This window comes from Urocitellus parryii, chromosome 6 (assembly GCF_045843805.1).
Source record: "Urocitellus parryii isolate mUroPar1 chromosome 6, mUroPar1.hap1, whole genome shotgun sequence".
In the NCBI taxonomy this organism is placed as follows: Eukaryota; Metazoa; Chordata; class Mammalia; order Rodentia; family Sciuridae; genus Urocitellus; species Urocitellus parryii.
The window spans coordinates 81181513-81206797 of NC_135536.1; the positions used below are offsets into that span (position 1 = coordinate 81181513).

The 25285-nt window shown below is 34.9% G+C and overlaps 1 protein-coding gene across 2 annotated transcripts in view; it reads left to right on the forward strand.

Moving 5' to 3' along the window:
• Positions 1-25285, forward strand: part of Slc12a6 (solute carrier family 12 member 6) — a 93915-nt gene that overhangs the window by 54581 nt on the left and 14049 nt on the right. For both annotated transcript variants that reach the window (XM_026392607.2, XM_026392617.2), the window contains 10 exons: positions 7617-7711; positions 10404-10535; positions 11538-11684; positions 13126-13180; positions 13691-13821; positions 14510-14751; positions 16996-17210; positions 18239-18397; positions 18583-18681; positions 18941-18998. In XM_026392607.2, the coding sequence (XP_026248392.1) occupies positions 7617-7711; positions 10404-10535; positions 11538-11684; positions 13126-13180; positions 13691-13821; positions 14510-14751; positions 16996-17210; positions 18239-18397; positions 18583-18681; positions 18941-18998 (1333 nt within the window). The remainder of the gene's footprint in view (positions 1-7616; positions 7712-10403; positions 10536-11537; positions 11685-13125; positions 13181-13690; positions 13822-14509; positions 14752-16995; positions 17211-18238; positions 18398-18582; positions 18682-18940; positions 18999-25285) is intronic.

Sequence of the window (25285 nt, forward strand, 5' to 3'; positions counted from 1 at the left end):
GGAAAGTGGACTCTTTTCTCTACTCAATCTCAGGGAATGGGGTGAAGCAGCCCAAGGCTTTCGGAGATCCTACTTTGTACAAGGCCTTGTCAGATGTCCCAAACAATCAGGTTTGCTCTAAAGTAGTGATTTTCAATTAGGGGAAATTTTGCCTCCCCAGGATATTTAGAAATGTTTAGATACTTGTTTGTTTTGAGATAGGTACTACCAGGCTGGCCTGCAACTTGTGATCCTCGTGAGTAGTTGCAATTATAGGTGAATACCACTGTGCCTGTCTTGTTTGGAGATTTTTTATTATTTTATTTTTTTTAGTTGTTGATGGACCTTTATTTTATCCATTTATTTATATGTGGTGCTAAGACTCGAACCCAGTGCCTCACACATGCGAGGCAAGCACTCTACCACTGAGCCACAACCACAGCCCCAGGAGATGATGATGATGATGATGATGATGATGATGATGATGATGATGATTTGTACCAGGGATTGAATCCAGGGGTGCTTAACCACTTATCCCTAGCCCTTTTATTTTTTATTTTGAGATAGGATCTTGCTGAGTTGCAGAGGCTGGCTTTTAACTTGGGGTCCTCCTGCTTCAGCCTCCCAAGAGGCTAGGATTACAGGCATGTGCCACCACACTTGGCCTGGAGGCATCTTTGATTGTCACTACTTGGAGATGCAACTGGCATATGAGGCCAAGAATGTTCTTAAACATCCTATAAGACTGTCCTTATACCAAATAATTATTTAGTTCAGACATTCAGTAGTAAGCTTGAGAAACCTCCTCCTAAAGTAATTCCAAGGAATGTACCTCAGGAAAAAAGGAAAGTGATCCCAAAAGCCTAGTAGTCTGAAATACAGCAGAGAGCACTGAACAAATGAAATGGTAGACGTGTACCTTGAACACAAATAATTGTTACCCTATAAAATAATTTTAATATCTTATTTGTGAGGTTTAAAATACTTCTATAAATATTGGATAGCAATAATGGATAAGTTAGGAAGAGAGTTGGAACTGAAGGGCTCAAAAGTCTTCATGTGGTTTGGGAGAACATTATTGTTTAGTCTCATTTAATAATTTGTTTTAAGTGAAATATATCCTTAAGTAAAACCTTAAGGAGAATAGTTAAAAGGATAGAAATAGAGTGAGGAACTAGAGAAAAGAATGGAATAAGAGGGAAACAGACCAAAAATTTCAGAAAGGAAGAGAGTGGCAGAGAAAGAATGAAAATAAAACAGAGAAAGAAAAAGAATAAGATCATGGCATTTGCAGGGAAATTGATGGCATTAGAGAAGATTATACTATGTGAAGTTAGCTAATCCCCCCCAAAAAAACAAATGCCGAATGTCTTCTCCCTCCCAAAATGGGGTTGGGAGGGAGAGCAAGAGAGGAAGATTACCTCTAGATAGGGAATAGGGGTGGGAGGGAAGGGGAGGGAGAAGGAGAATAGCATGGATGGTGGAAGGAGACCCTCATCATTATACAAAATACATATATGAAGATGTGAATTTGGTGTCAACATACCTTATATACAATCAGAGATATGATAAATTGTGGTATAAAGGTATATTAAGAATTGTAATGCAAAAAAAAATAATAAGAGAGCTCATGTATAATGGCATAATTTGGCGTGAACATACTTTATATACAGAGTTACGAAAAATGGTGTTGTGAATGGATAATTATGATTGTAATTCATTACACTATTGTCATGTATGTAAGAAATAAAAAAAAAAACAGAAATAACTCAATAAATGGGCCAACGAACTAAACAGACACTTCTCAGAAGAGGATAAACAATAAGTCAACAAACATGAAAAAATGTTCAACATTCTAGTAATTAGAGAAATGTAAATGAAAACTACTCTAAGATATCATCTCACTCCAGTCAGAATGGCATCTACCAAGAATACAAACAACAATAAGTGTTGGCGAGGATGTGAGGGAAAAGGTACACTCACACATTGCTGGTGGGACTGCAAATTGGTGCCAACCTGGAAAGCAGTATGAAGATTCCTTGGAAAACTGGGTATGGAACCACCATTTGATCCAACTATTCCTTTCTCAGACTATACCCAAAGGACTTAAAAACAGCATATTACAGGGACACAGACACTTTCCGTGTTTATAGTAGTACAATTCACAATTGCTAATTGTGGAATCAACCTTGATGCCTTTCAGTGGATGAATGGATAGTGAAACTTTGGTATATATACACAGTGGAACATTAATTCAGTATTAAAAGAGAATAAAATCATGGCATTTGCAGATAGATGGATGAAGTTGGAGAATATAAAATGCTAAGTGAAGCAAGCCAATCCCAAAAAAAACAAAGGCCAAATGTTTTCTTTGATAGGATGCTGACTCATAATGGCAATGAGCTGGGGGGAACATGGGAGGAATGGAGGAACTTTAGATAGGTCAAAGGGAAGGGAGGGGGCAAAGGAGTAGGAATGATGGTGGAATGAGTTAGACATTATTACCCTTAGTATATGAAGACACAAATGGTGTGAAAATACTTTGTGTACAATCAGTGACTTGAAAAATTGTGCTTTATATGTATAGTATGAAGTGAATTGCATTCTGCTATCATGTATAACAAATTAGAATAAATAAATAATTTTTTTAAAAAGAAACAATACTTTCTCAATCACTTCAAATTTTTATTTTGTATTTGCTGAAAAATCTCTTTTTAGACTTATTGGGACATAGATTTTTATTGTTTATTATTCCTGTGCATATATAAAAAGGAAAAAAATTCCTGGGGAAAAAAAAAAAGAAAAATATAGTAGAACCTAGTCCGTATGTATTAGTAATGTGACAGTTTAAAAAGGTTTCCAGATTTCTAAAAATTTGCCTAACTGCTAGGGATCTAGCTCAGAGTAGAGCTCTTGCCTAGCATGTGCAAGGCCCTGGGTTCTGTCCCCAGCAGAAAACACACACATACATTTAATAGGATTGGGGATATAGCTTAGTAGCAGAGCACTTGCCTAGCATGTGTGAGACGCTGGGTCCCATCCCAGCACTACAGAAAAAAAAAAAATCTTTTTTTAATGCTACCTGAACAAATTATGAGATAATAAGTGTGTGTAGTGCTTAAGCCAATAATTGTGGGGGCAGTTTTTTGCACAGAAATTAATAACTGAACAATGCATGTATGTTTTTAAATTGTTGTACCTTCTTAGCAAATTAGACCTTATTATTTAGTTATCTTCTAATCTTTAAGTTTTTCTCTTGAACACAGGTTTATCTGAGTAACAAAATTATACCAGCTTTTTTTTTTTTTTTTTGGTATTTGTGTGGTGTAACTCAACTTTCAACGTTTTGTATGTCCTTATATTATGTCTCTAATAAACACCATGTCTGGATTTTGCTATTTAAACCAATCCATCAATCTTTATATTTTTTACTAGTGAATTTAGTCTGTTTACATTATTATAATTATTGGTAATACTGATATATTTGAATCATTTTGCTATCCTAAATTATTTGTCCCATTTTTCCGGCCTCTCTATAAGATTTTTACTTGACAAAAAGCCATATGTATTAACCCAAATAATGAAGAAAAAAAAAAAAAACAATAGCACACTCTTATATCACTCTCTCCTGGCTCCAACCTCCCTCATGTTTATTTTCTAGAATAGATCTATCAGAAAGAGAGGGGCAGGTGTCACAGTGGCATGCAAATATAGTCCCAACTATTTGGGAGGTTGAAGCAGGAGGATCACTTGAGTCCAGGTGTTTGGGGTGGAAGGAAGGAAGTAGAAAAGGAGGGAACTATTCAATAAGTGATTTTGGAAGAGCTGTCTGTTGGCTAACTACATGATCTGACTCCCTTCGCACCTTTCTAACTACACTTTCCTTTCCTTACTCTACTTCAGTTATATTATCCTTCCTGTTTAATGAATTTACCAAGATTTTTTCTTTTTTTTTTTTTTTTTTGCTTTAAGATCTTTTGAAATTGCTTTTCTCTTTGCCTGAAATGCAGGCTTTCCCTTACCATCCTATGCTAAGATTGTGCTGCAGCCTGTTCATATCCACTCACAAGAGACAGTTGTGTGCATCTCTTCTCAAAACAATTTTTACTGTATTCACATAAGTAGTTTGAAATCGGTTATGTGTGAGTAATTACCCTACAGAAATTGGCAGATATTATAAATCTGGGATAGGTTGCTTGGTTGGTTTTTATTCTGGAGAGCCTGCTTTAGAAGACACTAATGATTTTGATTAAAGTTGCCCTCCTCCCAATCCCCCCAGTCATGGTCTACCCCAGTACCTGTTACATTATTTTCTTCATTGAATTTAGCACTTCTTGAAATGCTTTTTAAACTTGTATATTTTCTGTCTTCTGCAACTTCAATATAGGCAGAGTGAAAGCAGGGTCTCATTGCCTTGTCTACTACTATATCTCCAGAATAGCACCCAGCACATTATAGAAATTTAATAAATATTTGATTTAATTGAATAAATGAATCATTCAGAAGTGGTAATCATTTAAACTGTGTCATTCAGTAGCCACTAGAGAAAGAAAGAAATTACATTTTCCTTTTTTTAATATTTTTTTTTATTTTGGAAAATACCAAAGGTATAGAAAAGTGGAATACCTTAATGAACTTCCATAAACCCATTACCCAGCTTTAGCAGCATTTCCAAGCTTTTCACACTTCCACTTATATTTTTCCTACAATATTTTTTTCTCCAGATTTTTTATTGGTGCATGATAATTATGCAAAATGATGGGATTCATTGTTATATATTTGTATACAATTTAACAATATAATTTGGTTAATTTTGTCCCACAGTACCTCCCCTTTTCTTCTCCTCCTCCTTCTTGATCTTCTTATATTCTACTAGTCTTCCTTATATTTTTATGAGATTCCCCCACCCCCTTTTTTTCCTCTAGCTTCTACATTTGAGAGAAAGCATCATACCCTTGACTTTTTAAAAATATTTTTTGGTTGTAAATGGACACAATACCTTTATTTTATTTTATTTATTTTTATGTGGTACTAAGGATCAAACCCAGTGCCTCACATGTGGTAGGCAAGTGCTCTACCACTGAGCCACAAGCCCAGCCCTGACCCTTGACTTTCTAAGTCTGGCTTATTTCACTTAACATGTGTTCTCAAGTTCCATTCATTTTCCTTCAAATGGCATAACTTTATTTTATTTATAACTGAATAAAACTCCATTCTGTATATACACCACATTTTCTTTATCCATTCATCCACTGACAGACACCTAGGTGCTTCCATAATTTGTTGTGAATTGTGCTGCTGTAAATATGGGTGTACATGTATCACTGTAGTATGCTGCCTAGAATATTAAAGAAAATCCCAGACATCAAATGGTTTTACGTACCCCCTTAAAAAATACTTGGTATGTATTCAGATTTCTCTGTTTCGAAAGTATCTTTCTATATTTGAATTGTTTATGTCAGAATCTAGCAAGGTTCACATCTTTTAAAAAAAAATGTTTTCACAATACCTTTATTCTATTTATTCATTTGTATGTGGTGCTGAGAATCGAACCCAGGACCTCACACACGCTAGGCAAGCACTCTGCTGCTGAGCTATAGCCCCAGCCCCAAGGTTCACATCTTAATAATTGATTGTTATATCTCAAATCTGTGAGAGTTCACTTTTTTTGGTTAATGACATTTGCTGAAGAAATAATATTTGTCATGAATTTGATGATTATATCCTTGTGGTGGAATTTATTTAACATGTTCATCCTTTGTGGTGTGTGTATATGTGTGCATGTGTTTGTGTGCAAGAGAAAACTGGTAGTTAGATGTGCAGGCTTAATTAGATTCAATTTCCATCCTTTTCATAATATAGCATAGGTTGTACAGTGTGCTTTTCATTGTGTTACAGTAAGACATTGTCTTGTCCTACTTTCAGTGGGCTCTGTACCACCCTGGTCCACCAATTGTAAGGTTCTGCCTCAGCCCTTTCCCTAATGATTTTAGCAACTATTGATAATCCTTCCCTAGATCTATTATTTTCAAAGGGGTTGCAAATTATTCTCTTTTTTTCTAAGTCTTATCATTCCATCTATCATAAATTAGCTACAATGCTTCTAAAGTGAAGTTTTCTTTTAGCAGTTTAGATATCCTGAAGTACAGTTGGAATAAGAAAGAGAGTGTAATTACTTGATTCTTTCCTTCTACTGTTTTTCAGAGTTCTGTGTTGTTTTATTAACAACTCTGCAAAGGTGATTAATTTTTTAAATTATCATTTTGGATACTTCTTTTGTCTGCATTTCAGATCATTTCTTTTTTTTAGTACTTATCCCACTTTTGGCCACTAGGACTCCTTATTTTTCTATTCTCTCCTGCTAGATTATATAACTTTTACACAATGAAAAACAAAGTTAAGGAGATAATCAACACAAATTTTGCTGTCTTGGGCGCTCAGTATTTTTTTTTCTTCACAGCTGGTTCATCAAATTTCCACTGAGTGCCTCTTTTAATATTAAAAAAAAAGTGGAAGAAACTCCATACATGGTGGCACATGCCTATAATCCCCAGCTACAGGAGGCTGAGGCAAAAGGATGACAAGTTTGAGGCCAGCCTAAGTAACTTAGCAAGACTTGGTTCCAAAATAAAATTTGAAAGGGCTGGGGGTATAGCTCACTGGTAGAGTAATTGCCCATCATGTACAAGACCCTGGATGCAATACATAGTACCAAAAATAAGCAAATAAGTCAGAGAGCTTTTTCTTTCCTTATTTACAGTAACAGTGTTATTTCAGTTAGCTTTTTTGCTGCGGTGACTAAAAGACCTAACCAGAACAATTGTAGAGGAGGAAAAGTCTGTTTGGGGGCTCATGGTTTCAGAGATCTCAGTACATAAACAGCCGGCTCCATTCCTTGGGACTCCAGGTGAGGCTGAACATCATGGTGGAAGAGTGTAGCAGAAGGAAGCAGCTCACATGATGAGAGAGAGAGAGAGAGAGAGAGAGACTGACTTCATTCAGAGAGAGAGAGAGAGAGAGAGAGAGACTGACTGACTGACTTCATTCACCAGATACAAAATATATACCCCAAAGGCATGCCCCTAATGACCCACCTCCTCCAGACAACTTTACCAGCCTCAGCTACCACTCACTTAATCCCATCGGAGAATTAATTCATTGATTGGGTTAATGCTGTCATAACCCGATCATTTGTCCTCTAAACCTTACATTGTCTCATACATGAGCTTTTGGGGGACATATCACATCCAAACCATAACTAGTGTGTAAAGTAGCCCAGTACTGTATTGTACATTGAGTAGGCACTTAATAAATGTATTTTTTTTTCTCATCCTGGAATGAGGCAACTTTAGGAATGAGTCATTATAGGCTAGAATCCTCAAAGTATAGTGTCTCCAAAGGTTTTTTTTTTTTTTTTTGTATCAAAAAAGGAATGACCCACATTTATTTATTAAAGATTTTCTTTTACTCCTTTTGGAAAGATAGCCACATTTTCCACGCAATGCTGATTGAATTCTGTTACATTAAATCTGAATGTGAAAATTAGTTATATTAATACAGAGGCAACACACAGGTATTTGGTACTGATACTTCTTCAATGCTAATGAGAAACTAACTTGGTTTACCCTTTGTTCCAGATGATGGGCATAAGAAAGCTCGAAATGCTTACCTCAATAATTCCAATTTTGAAGAAGGAGATGAATATTTTGATAAAAACTTGGCACTCTTTGAGGTAATACTTTGGAGAAAACTATGGACAGAGACTTAAGGAACAGAAATTTCAAGATAAGCCATTTTCTGTCCCATTTGGTTTTAAAATAGTACAAACTGGATAATATAATAAACAATGTTAAAATAAAATATAGTAGTTAGGGCTGGGGTTGTGGCTCAGTGGTAGAGCACTTGCCTAGCACATGTGAGGCACTAGGTTCAATTCTCAGCACCACAAAAATAAATCAATAAATAAAGGTATTGTGTTCATCTACAACTAAATTTTTTCTTAAAATACAGTAGTTATTGTTATAACTTGTAATTGTTAATTTTGTCTGTATAATCTAATTGTAGCATGTACCCATTAAATCACATTTCTATGAAGTAAGGGAGAAAAGTCACATGAAGAATGTTGCAGTCTAGCTTTTCTATGATTTAAATATTTACATTGGAATAATTTTCTAAGTATAAAGCAGTGTATTTCTTAATGCTGTTTGAAGAAAGTGTTATTTATCTTATAATTAAACAAAAACCACTGAGGAAGAGGCTGTAAGTTAAGTAGGACCTATATATCCTCTTAACAAATAACTGTATATATTTGGAGGGTAAAAATATGATATTTTGATTTATTGGGAAGTGTTTTAATCAAGCTAATTAACATGTCCATCACCTTATACACTTATTTTTTATAGTACAAACCTTGAAATTTTTTTAAGTTATTTTGAAATATATATTATTATTAACTGTAGTTACCATGTTGTGTAGTAGATCTGAAAACATTCCTTCTGTCTAACTGAACCTTTATGCTTTACCCTGTGACTAACATCTCCCTCTTCTGCCCTCAGTCTCTGGTAGCCACCATTCTACTCTATAAGTTCAACTTTTTTAGATTATGCATATAAGTAAGGTCATGTGGTATTTGTCTTATTTCACTTAGCATAATGAAAAGGACTTAGATAAGATTATCTAAGATAAAATATAATCTAATTATATTTTTACTATGTGTCTTATAGGTTAAGGACAAACGTTTGTGATTAAACAAAATATTCACCTCAGACCTTTGTTTGAAGGAAGCTGAAAGGAAATACTATTTTAAAAAAATATATTAGGAGATATGACACTTGAATCACTGTCCAAAGCCAGACAAAGGTGGTGGTAGAATAATTACCATATGGCTGGGGATATAGCTCAGTGGTAGAGCATTAGCTTAGTATGCACGAGACCATGGGTTCCATCCCTAGCACAGCAAATAAATAAATAAATAAAATGATAGTAATTGCTATAAATGTTAGTAGCCCCCACAAAAGGGGGTGTTATAGTTAAGGATCATATTACCAATATTCTTTTCTAGGTTGCATTATTTTGTTTGCACTGTAAATAAAGTTTCATAGCTACTATAAAGAATAATGAGTTTTCATTTAAGAGTGTTATATGTAGGGGATTGAGGGTATAGCTCAATGTTACAGCACTTGCCTAGCAAGCATGTGGTCCTGGGTTTGATCACCAAAACCACAAAATAAAATAAAAATTTCTAAGCATAAAACAGCACGGAGTTTCTTCAAAAAATTAAAAATAGAATTCTTACATGATCTAGCAATTCCACTTCTGGGTATATATTCCAAAGGAAATGAAATCATTATGCCAAAGAGATATCTGCACTCCCTATTCATTATAGTATTATTCACAATAGCCAAGACATGTAATCAACTCTTAAGTATTCTCAATGGACAAATGGACAGAGAAAATATGGTATACATACACAATGTAATAGTTTTCTATTTACATAAAAAAGAAGGAAATCCTGTCGTTGGTCACATGGATGAATCTGGAGAACCTTATATTAAATAAAATGAGCCATGCACAGATAGACAAATACTACATAATGTCTATTTATACAATACTACTTAATGTGGAATCTGAAAAAGTCAAACTCATAGGGAAGTACAAAACAGAATGGTAGTTACCTGGGGCAGAGATAGGACTGACAGGGAGATGTTAGTCATAGAGTATAAAGTTTTAGTGAGACAGGAGGAATAAGTTTTTCAGATTAGTTTATATAACATTATGACTATAGTAAATATATTCTCAAAAATTGCTCAAGAGGGCTGGGGCTGTAGCTCAGTGGCAGAGCACTTGCTTAGTATATGTAAGGCACTGAGTTTGATCCTAAGCACCATATAAAAAATAAATAAAATAAAGGCATTCTGTCCATCTACAACTAAAAAAAAAAAAACTTTTTAAAAAAATTTCTCAGCAGATTTTAAATGGTCTCACCACAAAAAAAATATTTGAGGCAATGTATATGCTAAGTAGCTTGATTTAATCTTTTCACAATGTATGCACATTTCAAAACATGTTACCCATAAGTACATAAAATTTTAATTTATCCCTTAAAAAATAATTTTATAAGGATTTAGTGACCTGATTAATTAAATACTGCTTTTTGTTTTGTTTTTATTTTTTGTGGTGCTGGGTGACCAAACCCTGGGCCTTGAACATGCAAGGCAAGTACTCTATCACTGAGCTACATTTTCCAGCTCCTTTGTGATCTTTTAAATATGAGGGACAAATAGTTTCATTAATAAATTTTCTTAAAATATTTACATGTGAAATATTTTCTCATTTTCTTTGCAGTTTTATGGTCGAAAGTTTATTTTGATCCTTATTGTCAGTGTTCTTCACAACTCATTTCTTCCATATTTCTGACTTTACAGGAAGAAATGGACACCAGACCGAAAGTATCTTCTCTCCTTAACCGCATGGCCAATTACACTAATCTAACACAAGGAGCAAAGGAACATGAAGAAGCAGAAAACATCACTGAGGGGAAAAAGAAGCCCACCAAGGTGAGGCCTTGGAATAACAAGGATAAATTTTAAAAGCCCTATACATAAGAAAGGGGGAAAGATCCATGGCATCATTCTGTGTTCAATAATTATTTATTAAATGCTTGATATATGATCAGAACTATTCTGGGCACTGTTGTCAGCACAGGCAGTACATGTGGTGTCCCTGCTGTTATGTAGGGAGATAGTCCTTCAACTGTTGTAACTCTGTTAAAGTATATTACATATTAAGTGTTGATTAATGCTTTTAAAAGTTTAATTAAGGTTACAGAGACTAAGACTGATAAAGGAGCCAGACAGATGAGTTTGCTAATTGAGGTAAGCTGGACAGAGAAAGTCCTTCTGAGAAGGTGATATTTGAACAGAGACCTAACTAATAGGAGGGAATGAGCCATGTGGGAGCAAATAGCATATCAAGTGTGTCCACACACATCTGCCAAAGCCATCTATCTGTAGTGAAGCGTTTTTTAAATACTAAATACCAGTTTTTCTTAAATATGAGACAATATGTATAATTTAACATTCTAATTGTTCAGCTCTTTGAAAGGGATAAAATGATCTTCATTTTTCCATCTGTTTCATTTTCTAACTACTATAATGAATTTTACCCAATTCGAAAGGATTTCCATGAGGACATCATTCCGTTTTTAAATGAAAAGAGAAATCTAACAGCTCTAAAGAACAGAAATTTTTAAATTGTTGAGGGCCACATTCCTGAATATAATAAACACACGAGAACCTAGGCAAAATAAAAATGTATATCTCTAAGAATATTAGAAATACAGTGACAGACCTTTCTAGAGATTTATATGTGCCTTTTTGAAGATATTACTTAAATTTATTATCTCTGCTTTAAGATAAACATGGTCATTAGGAAGCAAGTTTTTATAGAAAAGATTAAAAAATAAAATGGTAGCAAATTGCAAAAAAGAAAAGTAAAAGAATAAGAACATCTCATGGCTGACTATATAATTTTTCTTTTGTCTATATCTTTCTTTCCAGACTCCCCAAATGGGTACTTTCATGGGTGTCTACCTCCCATGTCTACAAAACATTTTTGGAGTAATTCTCTTTCTACGCCTTACATGGGTGGTGGGCACAGCTGGAGTTCTTCAGGCATTTGCAATTGTCCTTATCTGCTGCTGCTGTGTAAGTCCCACATTGGCTTTTGGAAGTCACTTAGGGCACTTCGAGTTCTCAGGAGTGTATGCACTTGACTTCTTTGGGAATAAAATAAAGAATACTTGGAAAGAATCATGATCTCAACAGTAGGATTATTCTGATATTAAATGATTTTCATTTATTTAGTGTCTGTTATTCACCGATGTACTAGAAATTACAAAACAAGACCTCAAGTGGAAGTAGAAGATAAAAGTCCCTATCTTCAAAGAATTCAGAATCTAAATAATTGGAGCTTAATAACACAAAAGTTTTGACAGAAGATGTTTTAGAAAACATCTTCTTTGATGAACTATTCCAATATGTCCTGAAAAAAAATACTGACAATTATTTGAGTGGGGGTGAGGTGTATCTGGTTTGGGTTTGGTTTAGTTTTGAAGTCTCTTCCAAAAGGGAAGAGACTTTCCTAGAAATTCAGTTGTTCTTTCCAGGTCTTCTTTCCTTCTATATTGAGAACATCCTGATCTTCCACTAACTTAAACTCCTATTTTTATGTATCCCAGCCATACTTATCAATTTTATTATAGGTTTCTACTGTCGTCTTTTATTCCTGTCACCATTATGCCCTTCCAGTGCATCATGCTTAGCTGAGTAGTTGAGTATTATACAAAGCAGGTTAAGTGGATATAGTCCATATCATTAATAACTTAATGGTACTACCTTTTTTTTCTTTTCAGTTTCACAGACTTGAAATGTCAATACCATATTTTTGACTCCTTGGTTGCCTTTTATATCTAATCAGCTACAAAGAGCAATCACTCTCTTAAATTTCTTAGGTGCAACCCTTCCTTTTCATTTACACTACCACCATTGCAGTTTTATTCCTCACTTAACTTATGCAGTAGCCTACTAACCAGTCCCTCTGCCTCCAGGTACTCCCTATCTGCAGGCCATTCTACATTCTGCTACTAGGTAATGTTTTTAATCAGTTCTTAGATGCTCAAAAAGTTTTCGTCAGTTCTTTCTTATTGACTGTTGTTCTTGGTATCATAGCTACAAAATAGCTTGGTATCATAACTGTAGTCAGGTTCTAAGCTATTTTCCAAAATTTTTTCCATAGTAAATTCTTTTTAATTTACTCTTTTGAATTTGCTATGTAGGCTTTGTTTTCTGTTTAATTAGGAGATCCAGGGTGGGATCAGTTATTCTTAATAGCATCTTATCTACTGAGTACAATGTTAAGGACATATTAACTGTACATGCCAAATAACAGTAGTGTGATTAGTGTAATGAGTTGAATGAGTTGAACCATATTGTCGAATTTCCAAACCATTAGGTATACAGCAACTTCTCCCATAAAAGTAAAAATAGTTAAATGTTTAATACATGCCTTGAGGGCTATAGATAGGAAAGTATTATAGAAATTTCAGTCTTGCCCCATAACAATATTCTCCTTTCTCTTTCTCTACAGACAATGTTGACTGCTATCTCCATGAGTGCCATTGCCACTAATGGAGTAGTGCCAGGTCAGTAGGCCAAGCTTGGATTTCAGTGATTGTTGGTGATTACTGTATGCATTAAGCCAGAGGTGCAAACTTCCAAGGAACAGAATACTCTTTAGGCTGTTGTCCTATACTACAATAGAGTTAACAGTCTACAGGTCATAGAAACTAATACTGTTTGACCTTAAGGTACCTTCTTTAAAATTTATTTTCTAGACAGTTGCTTTAATTTCAGTCACACTCTTAGCTTCTTCTAGTTAGAATGTATTTTATTAGACAATCTCATATCTGAAGTAAAATCCCTAATTTCTTCCTTATACTGGCATTAGATGTCAATATATATCCTACAATCAAGGCTTTGTCTATTACTTCCCTCTAGCAAATCTTTTTTTTTTTTTTTCACATTTAGGATTTTCAAAAGCTTGAGACATTTGAAGGATCATGTGTATGTTTATTGTTCCTATTAATAACTTTTTATATTCCTTTTACTAATACTTTCTCTTTATCCTGTTCATCTTCTATTTTGTCTTTTAGCTGGGGGCTCATACTTTATGATTTCCCGGGCACTGGGTCCCGAGTTTGGCGGGGCTGTCGGCCTCTGCTTTTATCTTGGTACCACGTTTGCAGCAGCCATGTACATCCTTGGTGCCATTGAAATTTTTCTGGTAAGTAATGTCTTAACTTGTAGTCTACAGTATAGAAAAGATATAGATTTGGGCTTATTTTGTTATTCAGTATCAGTGTTTCAAGACATCAGTTATGGAAATCAATGAGGTGGTTACTAGCTCATTTCTTGGTTCTCACTATGAATGGGAGGCAGAAAAGTTGAGGTATTCTTTGCCGGCTTATCCCTTCCCTCCACTTGATCACTGCCACTCTGCTGCCTCAGTCAAGGAGTTAATGTCTAATTAATTAATTGAAACAGGAGGCAAAACAGTGCCAATGGGGAAATAGTAAAATGCAGCTTTTTAAATATATATATAATAAATATATTAAATATATAGAAATAAATAAAAATATATCTCCCAGTGAAATAAAATGTTTCAATTTCTCTATTCACTGAGACATATTTTTTTTATTTACAGTAATGATAGAAGAAGCAGGGCTCAAAATAAAAATTATTTTATATATTCCTTTGAATAAAAAATATCAACTTGTTCCTTTTTTCCATTTGGAAATATAATTATTCAAGGAAAAAAAATTCATGATATCCCACTTCTATAGGCATTTTAGATCCAAATAGGAATTAAGCTAATTCTCCAGTCATTTTTTGTTTTAGCTTTGCTTTTCCTTCAGGTCTTTTATGTGATTATTTCGAAATGACCTCATTTTCTACTTTTTTTGGCCTACCAGGTATATATCGTCCCCCGGGCTGCCATCTTTCGCAGTGATGATGCACTCAAGGAATCAGCAGCCATGCTAAATAACATGCGTGTCTATGGCACAGCCTTTTTGGTCCTCATGGTATTGGTGGTTTTCATCGGCGTACGCTATGTGAACAAGTTTGCCTCACTTTTCCTGGCCTGTGTCATTGTGTCCATTTTGGCCATCTACGCTGGAGCCATCAAGTCTTCTTTTGCCCCACCACACTTCCCGTATGTCTGTCTCTTGGCCTAGTCATCACTGGGTAGTCATTGACAGTATCTGATGATGTGATAATTTAAATCAGAATTTCATGGAGTCACCTGAGATTTCTCTGTTGGCCCAGTTATCTGTCAGGAAGCCTCCCAGAAAATTAAGTCCTGTTGATCATCTTCCTTATGCCTAAGCATAAAATTAGCAGATATGGTCATCATTCAAATAAATATTAGGTTTTCTTCACAATAGTAGTGATTGCACTTATTAGAACTATTCATGAAGGACTTTAAAAATGTAGTCATTGCCAGCAAACTTTAAGGTATTTAATTTTGTTGAAAAATCAATAATCAAAAGAACTCTAAATTGTTTAATTAATTAATTTTTTATCCTATCTTAGAATAAATTCCTGCTAAAAATTTATAGTTATAAAATAAACAGAGGGCTGGGGATGTGGCTCAAGCGGTAGCGCGCTCGCCTGGCATGCGTGCAGCCCGGGTTCGATCCTCAGCACCACATACCAACAAAGATGTTGTGTCCACCGAAAACTAAAAAATAAATATTAAAATTCTCTCTCTCTCTCTCTCTCTCTCTCCCTCTCTCCTCTCTCTCTTCTCTCTCTCCTCTCTCTCCTCTCTCTCTCCTCTCTCTCTCTCTCCTCTCTCTTTAAAATAAAATAAAATAAACAGAGCCAGGAATAGTAGCACTCTCCTATAATCACAGCGACTTGAGATGCTGAGGCAGAAAGATCACAAGTTTTGAGGGTATTTGTAATCTTAGTTTTTTGAAAATAATTTGAAGAATTATCTGGATTCTCTAGAAATCAAACTCCTTAGTTCTATGTTGATTTAACAAGAATACAGAAAAATTAGGGGGTTTTTTTAACTCTTTTTTTTTCTGAACACAATATCTTTATTTATTTTCATATGGTGTTGAGGATTGAATCCAGTGCCTCACACATGCGAGGCAAGCGCTCTACCACTGAGCTACAACCTCAGCCCCGAAAAATTGCTTTTATATGTTGAAAAAAAATAAAAACAGGTCCAGTGAAGTTAATGACTTTGCCCCCAAAATAATTAATGTCAGAGCAAGAAAACAAACCTGATTTCCCAACTTTGGTCCAGTATTACTTCTTTGTCATGCTACATGATGTCAGTAACAAATTCCATCAAAAAATTTTCTTCTGTTTATTAGGTACTATAAAATAGCTAAAGATCTTTTTTAGAGGCATAGAAGTTCTAAAGGCAATATTATTCTGCGTCTTACCTTGGGAAATTTCATTTTGCCTCAGGTTATCCTTTGGGGTTTCTTAACCCATCTTTTTTGGTTAATAAAAAAGTCATAATGCATGGTATTTTCTTTAAAATTCAGCAAAACAAAATGAAAAACCTAGAGAAATACCTAAAACAAAACTGGGAACTGTTGAGAGTTGTTGAATTTGAGTAACAAGTATATGGAAGAGAGAGAGTGTGTGTGTGTGTGTGTGTGTGTGTGTGTGTGTGTGTGTGTGTGTATAATCACTTTGTAGTTTTTAAAAGTTCTACCTAATAGGTATTTTAACCATGGGTATATTTATTCTTTATTTGTATTAATTTTTCTGGATAGAAGAAAAGTAAATTAGAAAGGAAGAAAAAATATTTATATTACCTTTAAATATCCTCTCTCCCACTGGGTCTAGGCTTATGTTCAAAAACAGTTTTCTTTTAGGCCACAGAGGGATGTGCTTTTTAATTTTAGACAACCTGTCTTCCTCACAACCATAACCAGAAGGTTTAACGTTTCCAAGAGGATGTTAAGAATTTAAGACTTTACTAAGCGAAAAATGAAAAAAAAAAAAAGACCATTTTAAAAATAAGAATGAAAAGATTCTAGGATTCTTTCTGATTTAACAATTGATTTGTAGCCTAAAATTTTTTGGAAGATGAGTCAGCATACTGTCTTCTGATTGTTCTTGTTTGAGTTGTATCGCTGCCACCAATCACTTGTATGACCTTGGGCAAAATATTGTATTGCCTTAAACTTCAGTTCCTCCATCCACAGAACAGAAATATTAATACATTGCAAGATCCCTATAAGGATTATTTGGTGGTAACTATAAGTCATCATTCACAATGCTACTCAATAAATATCATTTCCTCTCCTACCTATGACAGAATAAGCTCTCACTACTGAGATTTTTTTTCCCCTTTACTGACATGTTTCCTTTTTTAAAAATGTGTGTGTGAGTTTTCTTGTTGATCTTCTCCCCATTTGTTTTCACTTAGGGTTTGCATGCTGGGTAATCGTACCCTTTCATCAAGACACATTGATGTTTGCTCTAAGACCAAGGAAATTAACAATATGACGGTACCATCAAAGTTGTGGGGATTCTTCTGTAACTCGAGTCAATTTTTCAATGCTACCTGTGATGAATACTTTGTTCACAATAATGTCACTTCAATCCAGGGCATTCCTGGGTTGGCTAGTGGTATAATTACAGGTAAGTTAGTGGGTTGTTAGACATGTTTTTATTCTTCTCTTAGGAAAACAGACTTTTTTTCATATTATATTCTTTTATTGTCCATGAAGACATATGGCCATGATGGGACTTCCTGTCTTAAGCTCTCAGCACACAGCTCTTAATTCAATATATTTCTACTTTCCTCTTAGAAAAATTGTCTTAAGACTCCCTTGCAGAGTGTTATCTATTAAAATATATGTCCCTCTGAGGACAGAGATGACTAAAATATTTTGTGGATATTCTCTGTCTGCTGTCTGTGTCTCTGTCTTTCTGTCTCTCTCTCTCTCTCTCTGCTTCTGGCTCTGAGACAGGGTCTTGCTATGTTCTGCAGTCTGACCTCCAACTTCTAGGCTCACATGTTCCTCCTGAACGATCTTCTCTGTAGCTGGGGCTACAGGCACATGCCACCACACCCAGCTTTGTGTATTCCTGAAAAATTGCCAGTGTTCCCCCAGCAGTGACAGTTAAAATAGAACTGTTTTAATGTCACTACATCCACACATGTGTTTTCCTAACTCAGCTAAATTCTCAAAACTCTCGTTAAGTGACATCTACTTTAAATGTTTGGTTCATGAATTCTTTGCATGTTAAACAAGCTCACACTAAAGTGTTAGAAATAGTTTTGATAACTAATAAAAAAAATAATGGACTTTGTGAGATGTTCAGTTTGACTGCATTGTTGTATCAAAGCATTTTGTCAAGTTATATTTAAATTAAGTGAGAAAAGGCATTATGTTTTTATTTATGTGTATTTTATTCTGCGGTGTTTATTTATATGCTAAAATTTAAGAAACAGTCAGCCCTTTTAAAACTTTGATAAGGGGATGGGGTTGGGGCTCAGTGGCAGATTGCTTGCCTGGCATGTGTGAGGCACTGGATTTGATTCTAAATAAATAAATACTATATGAAAGCAAAGTCTGATTTTTAATATCGTTTGGGTAGGAAATTACCTAATTATATTCTTACCATACTGCTGTTGCCTATATTCTCTTTTTTTCCCACTGCAGAGAATCTTTGGAGTAATTATCTACCCAAGGGAGAGATCATTGAAAAACCCTCAGCCAAATCATTTGATGTCTTGGGAAGTTTAAATCATGAGTATGTTCTTGTTGATATTACCACCTCCTTCACACTCCTAGTGGGGATCTTCTTTCCCTCTGTCACAGGTAAGCAGATACACTGTTTTATATTTTAAAAGCTGTCAGACCTACAGAGTGATTTTTTTTTTCCTAAAGAGACAGAATTATATTTTCAAGGTTCCTCAATTTGCCTTTGTCTTGGGTATTAATATGAATATCAAGGTTTCCAGGAGCTGAAGAAATTAACTTGGGCTTTCCCCCCACTCTAAAAGGTATCATGGCTGGTTCTAATAGATCTGGAGATTTGAAAGATGCTCAGAAGTCTATTCCCATTGGAACTATCCTTGCCATCCTGACTACGTCCTTTGTCTGTATCCTTTTCATGAGTCTTAGAGGAACATCCAGTAGAAGTAGGACAATCAGTGCTTTTACAGTGAATAAAATGATCTCCTTCTATGACCTCACTAATTACTAGATGATCTACCTACCTTATATGAAAAATTCAAGAAGAATTTTATAGGGTTAGTATATTTAGCCACTCATTTTATTGATAGGAAAAATAATGCTGAGTGTCTACTTCTTATCTGATGTTAGAAGATAAACAGCAGTTTCCTTGACTAAGTGTGGTAGATTTAAGCAACGTTATCCTTTTTGGTGCGTGTATTGAAGGTGCTGTTCTCAGAGACAAGTGAGTAGTTAATTTCTTTGTAATAATCATATGTCTCTTCTATGACATCTGATCATCCAACAGAGCTCCAAGACAGTTGTAATCTCAAAAATCCATCCAAAGGTATAAATCATGACTAACAATAAGAAAATGTATGTATTGAATTGTAAGTTAAGACCACTAATAGCACACTTGCCTAACGTGTGCAAGAACCCTGGGTTCTAATCCCCAGCACTTAAAAGAAAATATATGCATATAGTTTCCCAAAATATTAATGAATAATAAGGATCAGTGTGTTATAAATATGTGTGATGCAATGAATATCACTCTTCAAAAAAAGCAGTGAATTTGCCTGAATAAGTATTTCCTTATACAGTTTAAAAACTGTTGGGAAAATAGTCCAGAAAAGTATGGAAGAGCAAATAAAACAAAACAACTTTGAAGTGTCTAGCATTTCCTTTGTGAGATAATTGTTTGTCATTTTAAATAAAAGCTGTTAATTTTTTCTTTCCTCTGTGAATGCTGCTGTTTTGTTGCCATCTTTTTCTCTTCTCTAAAACAGTGTTTTTGCCAGATAATTCTAAGCAAATATTTCCTTGAAACCTGCTGCTTCTCATGTTTCCCATCTTGGTTAATAGCCTCCCCTTTCACCTCTCTCTCAAGACAGAAATCTAGGTGTCATCCTAGGCTTTTGCCATTAATTCCCTCATTCAGGTGGTTTCTAAGCCCTGTAAATTCCACCCTTTCACTTTAACTGGTCTCATTATTTCCCCTATTCTGTATTCTCATCACTTTGTACTGGCCTTCAGGATTTTTGGCCTATGTTATTTTAATAATCTCCCTTTCAGTTTTACTGCCTTCTAATTACTTTCACACTGCTAGTAGGACAATTTTTCTAAAGCACAAAAATTTGTTCACGTAAATCTCCTTGCTTAGAACTTGCCAAGTTCCCTTAAAATCTATCACTTTGATGAACTGGACTCACTTCTGTAGTCCTAGCTGCTCAGCAGGCTAAGGCAGGGGATCAAAAGTTCTAGGCCAGCCTGGCAATTTAGAGAAACCCTGTCTCAAAAAATCTTACTGGATTAAAGGTGTAGCTGAGGGGTAGAGTGTTTGCCTGGTAAATGTGAGGTCCTGGGTTCAGTCCCTAATACTGCAAAAAATAATTTTAAAAGACAAACACCACTTTGATCTGTACCTTTGCACCTCTTTCTGCTCTTACCTCTCACCATTCCTTCATAAGCTCCCTATGCTCTAGTCGTAATTTAGAGTTACATGTGCTTTATTGTTTCAGATCTCTGTATATATACACCTTTTTCTAATCTGTTTCCTTTGCTTAGAATCAAGTATACCGTGCCCGATTTCATCACTGTTGTTCAACATAGTCCTTGAAACTCTAGCCAGAGCAATTATGCTAAACAAGGAAATTAAAATGATACACATAGAAAAGAAGAGTTCAAATTATCTTTGTTTTATATTTAGAAGACCCAAAAACTTCCACCAGAAGACTTCTAGAATTCACAAATGAATTCAGCAAAGTAGCAGGATACAAGAGCAACACCAATAAATCAATCACATTCTTAGACTCCAACGATGAATCTCCTGAAAGAGAAATTAAGAAAACTATCCCATTCACAATAGCCTCAAAAAAAAATGCTTGGGAATGAATCTAACAAAAGAGATGAAAGGCCTCTGCAATGAAAATTACAGAATACTAAAGGAAAACTGAAGAAGACCTTAGAAGATAGAAAGATCTCCCATGTTCTTGGATAGGCAGAATTAATATTGTCAAAATGGCCATACTACCAAAAGCACTATACAGATTTAATGCAATTCCTATTAAAATTCCAATAACATTCTTAATAGCAAAAGCAGTCATAAAATTTGTTGAGAAAAACAAGAGGCCCAGAATAGCCAAAGCAGTCCTTAGCAAGAAAAGTGAAGTAGAAAGCATCATAATACTAGACCTTAAATTATATTACAAAGCTATAAACAGCATAGTTTTGGCACCAAAACATACATAAAGACCAGTGGTACAGATTAGAAGCAGAGATAAACCCACATAAATACAGTTATCTCATACTACACAAATGTGCCATAAATATACATTGGAGAAAAGGATAGCCTCTTCAACAAATAGTGCTGGAAAAACTGGAAATCCATAGTATGTACTAGAATGAAATTGAATCCTTATCTCTGACACCCTGCACAAAACTCAGCTCAAAGTGGATCAAAGACCTAGGAATTAGACCAGAAACCCTGTGCCTACTAGAAGAAAATTTAGATCCAAGTCTCCATCATGTCAGTTTAGGAACTGAATTCTTCAGCAAGACTTGGAATGGAATCACCATTTGACCCAGTTATCCCATTCCTGGATATATACCAAAAGGACTTAAAAGCAGCATACTATAGTGACACAGCCAAATCAATGTTTATAGCACGCCAATTCACAATAGCTAAGCTATGGAAACAACCTAGATGCTCTTTAACAGATGAATGGGTAAGAAAATGTGGTATATATACACAATGGAATATTACTAAGCCATAAAGAAGAATAAGATTATGGCATTTGCTGGTAAATGGATGGAACTGGAAACTATGATACTAAGTAAAATAAGCCAATCCCCCCCCCCCAAAAAAACAAAGGCTGAGTGTTTTCTCTGATATGCAGATGCTAACACACAAGTGTGGGGGTAGAATTTCATTGGATTAGACTAAGAGGAATGAAAGGAAGGGAGAACATGGGACTAGGAAAGACAGTAGAATAAATTGGACATAACCTTCCTATGTTCATATGTAAATACTCAACCAGTGTAACTCCACATCATGTACAACCACAAGAATGGGAAGTTGTACTCCATGTGGGTATAATATATCTAAATATACTCTACTGTCATGTATATCTAAACAGAAGGGCTGTAGTTGTAACTCAGTGGTAGAGCACTTGCCTAGCATGTGTGAGTCCCTTCGTTCGATTCTCAGCACTACATATAAATAAATGAATAAAATAAAGGTCCATCAAATCTAAAAAAAAATTAATAAATAAATAAAACCAAGCAGGTCATACCTTAATATAAAAAAATAAATAAATAAAAAGAAAAGAATTTTAAATCCCTTAAAAAAAAAACAGCATGATACTGGCACCAAAACAGGAAGAACACCAATGGAATAGAAAATAAACCCACTTCAGTACAGTTATCTGATACTAGATAAAGGTGCTAAAAACCTACATTGGAGAAAAGATAGCCTTTAAAAAAAAAAAAAAAGAACAATTGATGCTGGGAAAACTGGAAATCCATAAGTAGAAGAATGAAATTTAACCCTTTTCACCCTGCACAAAATGGAACTCAAAGTGGATCAAAGATCTAGGAATTAGATAGAAACCCTACACCTGCTAGAAAAAAATGTGGGCCCAGTACTTCAACATGTTGGCTTTGGAACTGACTTCCTCGACAAGACTCCTAGAGCCCAAGAAATAAAATCAAAAGTTAGTCAAATTAAAAAAGCTTCAAAGCAAAGGAAACAGTGCAAAGAGAAAGCCAACAGAATGGGAGAAAATCTTTGCCACCTGCTCCTCAAGTAGGGCACTAATATCCAGAATATATACAAAGAACTCAAAAGAACACCAAAAATTCCCCAGATAACCCACTTAATAAATGGGCAAAGGAACTAAACAGACATTTCTCAAAAGAAGAAATGCAGATGGTCAACAAATATATGAAAAAATATTCAACATCTCTAGAAATTAGAGCAATGCAAATTAACACTACCGTGAGATTTCATCTCACTCCAGTCAGAATGGCAATTATTAAATAGGCAAAGAGTAATGAAGGGAAAGGATAAGGGATAGGATAGGGGAAAACAGTGGGATAAATCTGACCAAATTTGAGAAGGGATCTAAGTGGTGAAGTGCCCCTGAGTTCAATTCCCCAGTATAAAACAAAAAGGAAAAAAAAATGCAGGGCTGGGGTTGTGGCTTAGTGGTATAATGCTTGTCTTACATGTGTGAGGCACTGGGTTCAATCCTCAGCACCACATAAAAGAATAAAAAAAATAATAAAGTTATAAAAAATCATACACAAAATTTCTCACAGTAATAGTATTTTATTTTTATTTTATTTTTTTTTAGTTTTATGTGGACACAATATCTTTATTTTAAAAGATTGTGGTACTGAGGATCAAACCCAGTGCCTCAAGCATGCTAGGCAAGGACTCTACCACTGAGCCACAACCCCAGACCTATTTTTATTCTTTTAAAAAAAAAATTTTTAGTTGTAGATGGACACAGTACCTTTATTATATTTATTTATTTTTATATGGTGCTGAGGATCAAACCCAGTACCTCACGTGTGCAAGGCAGGCGCTCTGCCACAAAGCCACAATCCCACAGTAATAGTATTTTTTAATTATTTATATATGATACAGAATGCATTACAATTCTTATTACACATATAGAGCATAATTTTTCCTATCTCTGGTTGTATACAAAATATATTCACATCAATTCATGTTTTCATACATGTACTTTGGATAATAATGACCATCACATTCCACCATCATTTCTAACTCCATGCCCCCTCTCCCTTCTCTTCCAACCCCTCCGCCTTATCTAGAGTTCGTCTATTCCTCCCATGCTCCCCCTCCCTACCCCTCTATAAATTAGCCTCCTTATATCAGAGAAAACATTCAGCATTTTGTGATTGGCTAACTTCACTTAGTATGAACAGACACTTCTCAGAAGATATACAATCAACAAATACATGAAAAAATGTTCTTCATCGCTAGCAGTTAGAGAAATGCAAATCAAAACCATTCTAAGATTTCATCTCACTCCAGTCAGAATGGCAGCTATTATGAAGACAAACAACAGTAAGTGTTGGCAAGGATGTGGGGAAAAAGGTACACTCATAACTGCTGGTAGGACTGCAAATTGGTGCAGTCAATATGGAAAGCAGTATGGAGATTTCTTGGAAAATTGGGAATGGAACCACCATTTGACCCAGCTATCCCTCTCCTTGGTCTATACCCAAAAGACTTAAAAACAGCATACTACAGGGACACAGCCACATCAATGTTTATAGCAGCACAATTCACAATAGCTAAACTGTGGAACCAACATAGATGCCCTTTAGTTGATGAATGGATAAAAAAATATATTAAATATACACAGTGGAATATTACTGAGCAATAAAAGAGAATAAAATCATGGCATTTGCAGGTAAATGGATGGAGTTACAGTAATAGTATTTTTAAATACCAAAATCAAAATAATCCAGGTAATGAATAAATTATATATTCATGCAATGGAAAATAAAAGTAAAATAACTGGACTGGGGTTGTAGCTCAATGGGAGAGCCCTTGCCTAGCATGTGTGAGGCTCTGGGTTCATTTGATCCTCAGCACTGCATGAAAATTTCAAAAAGTATGTATCCATGTACAACTAAAAATATTTGTAAAAGGTAAAATAACCACAAGGATATAGGGGGGAAAAAAGAATTTCCACAATGCTGAGTAAAAAAAAAATGCAAAATGTATATACTGTATTTCATTTGTATAAAATTTAAAAACATATAGAACTACATAGCATTAAAAAACAGAGTAATGGAAAGTGGAGAAGAAGGAAGGGCTTGTGCTTGGGAATAGAAAGACCTGGATGCTGGAAGTGTTCTCTTATTTTACCTATATAGTAGTTCATGGGTATTTGCTTTGTAGAAGTTTATTGAGATATACATTTGGGTTTTGTACATTATTTTTTGTGTGTAGTACTTAATTTTAAAATGAAAATAATTAGAGATTATCATATCTCACCCATTAAATTTGCAAATTTTAATACTCACATCTTGTGTGGAATATGTTATGTGTATAAGACTTGAAACCTCACATGCATCTAATAAGTATAACCTTTCTGGAAAGCAGTTTGTGATTTTGAAAATGATTAAATATATTGGTCCCTCCCCCACCCATCCATGGTTTTTCCCTCAGGAATCTGCTATAAGAGAAAAAATCTGGTACATCTATGTAGTATGTGCATTAAAGACATTAATTAACATGTATTTTATATGATTAGAAGAATGGATAATATATATTATTAATATATATTATATTATTCAAACCACTGAATTTTTATTCATGTTTTTTCATAACACAGTAAAATGAATATGCTTCAAAAGAATACAGAATTAGCTGGGCATGGTGGCTCATGCCTATAATCCAGGGATTTGGGAAGTTGAGGCAGGAAAATTACAAGTTTGAGGCCAGCTCAGCAGCTTAGTGAGGTCTTCAGCAACTTAGTGAGACCCCGTCTCAAC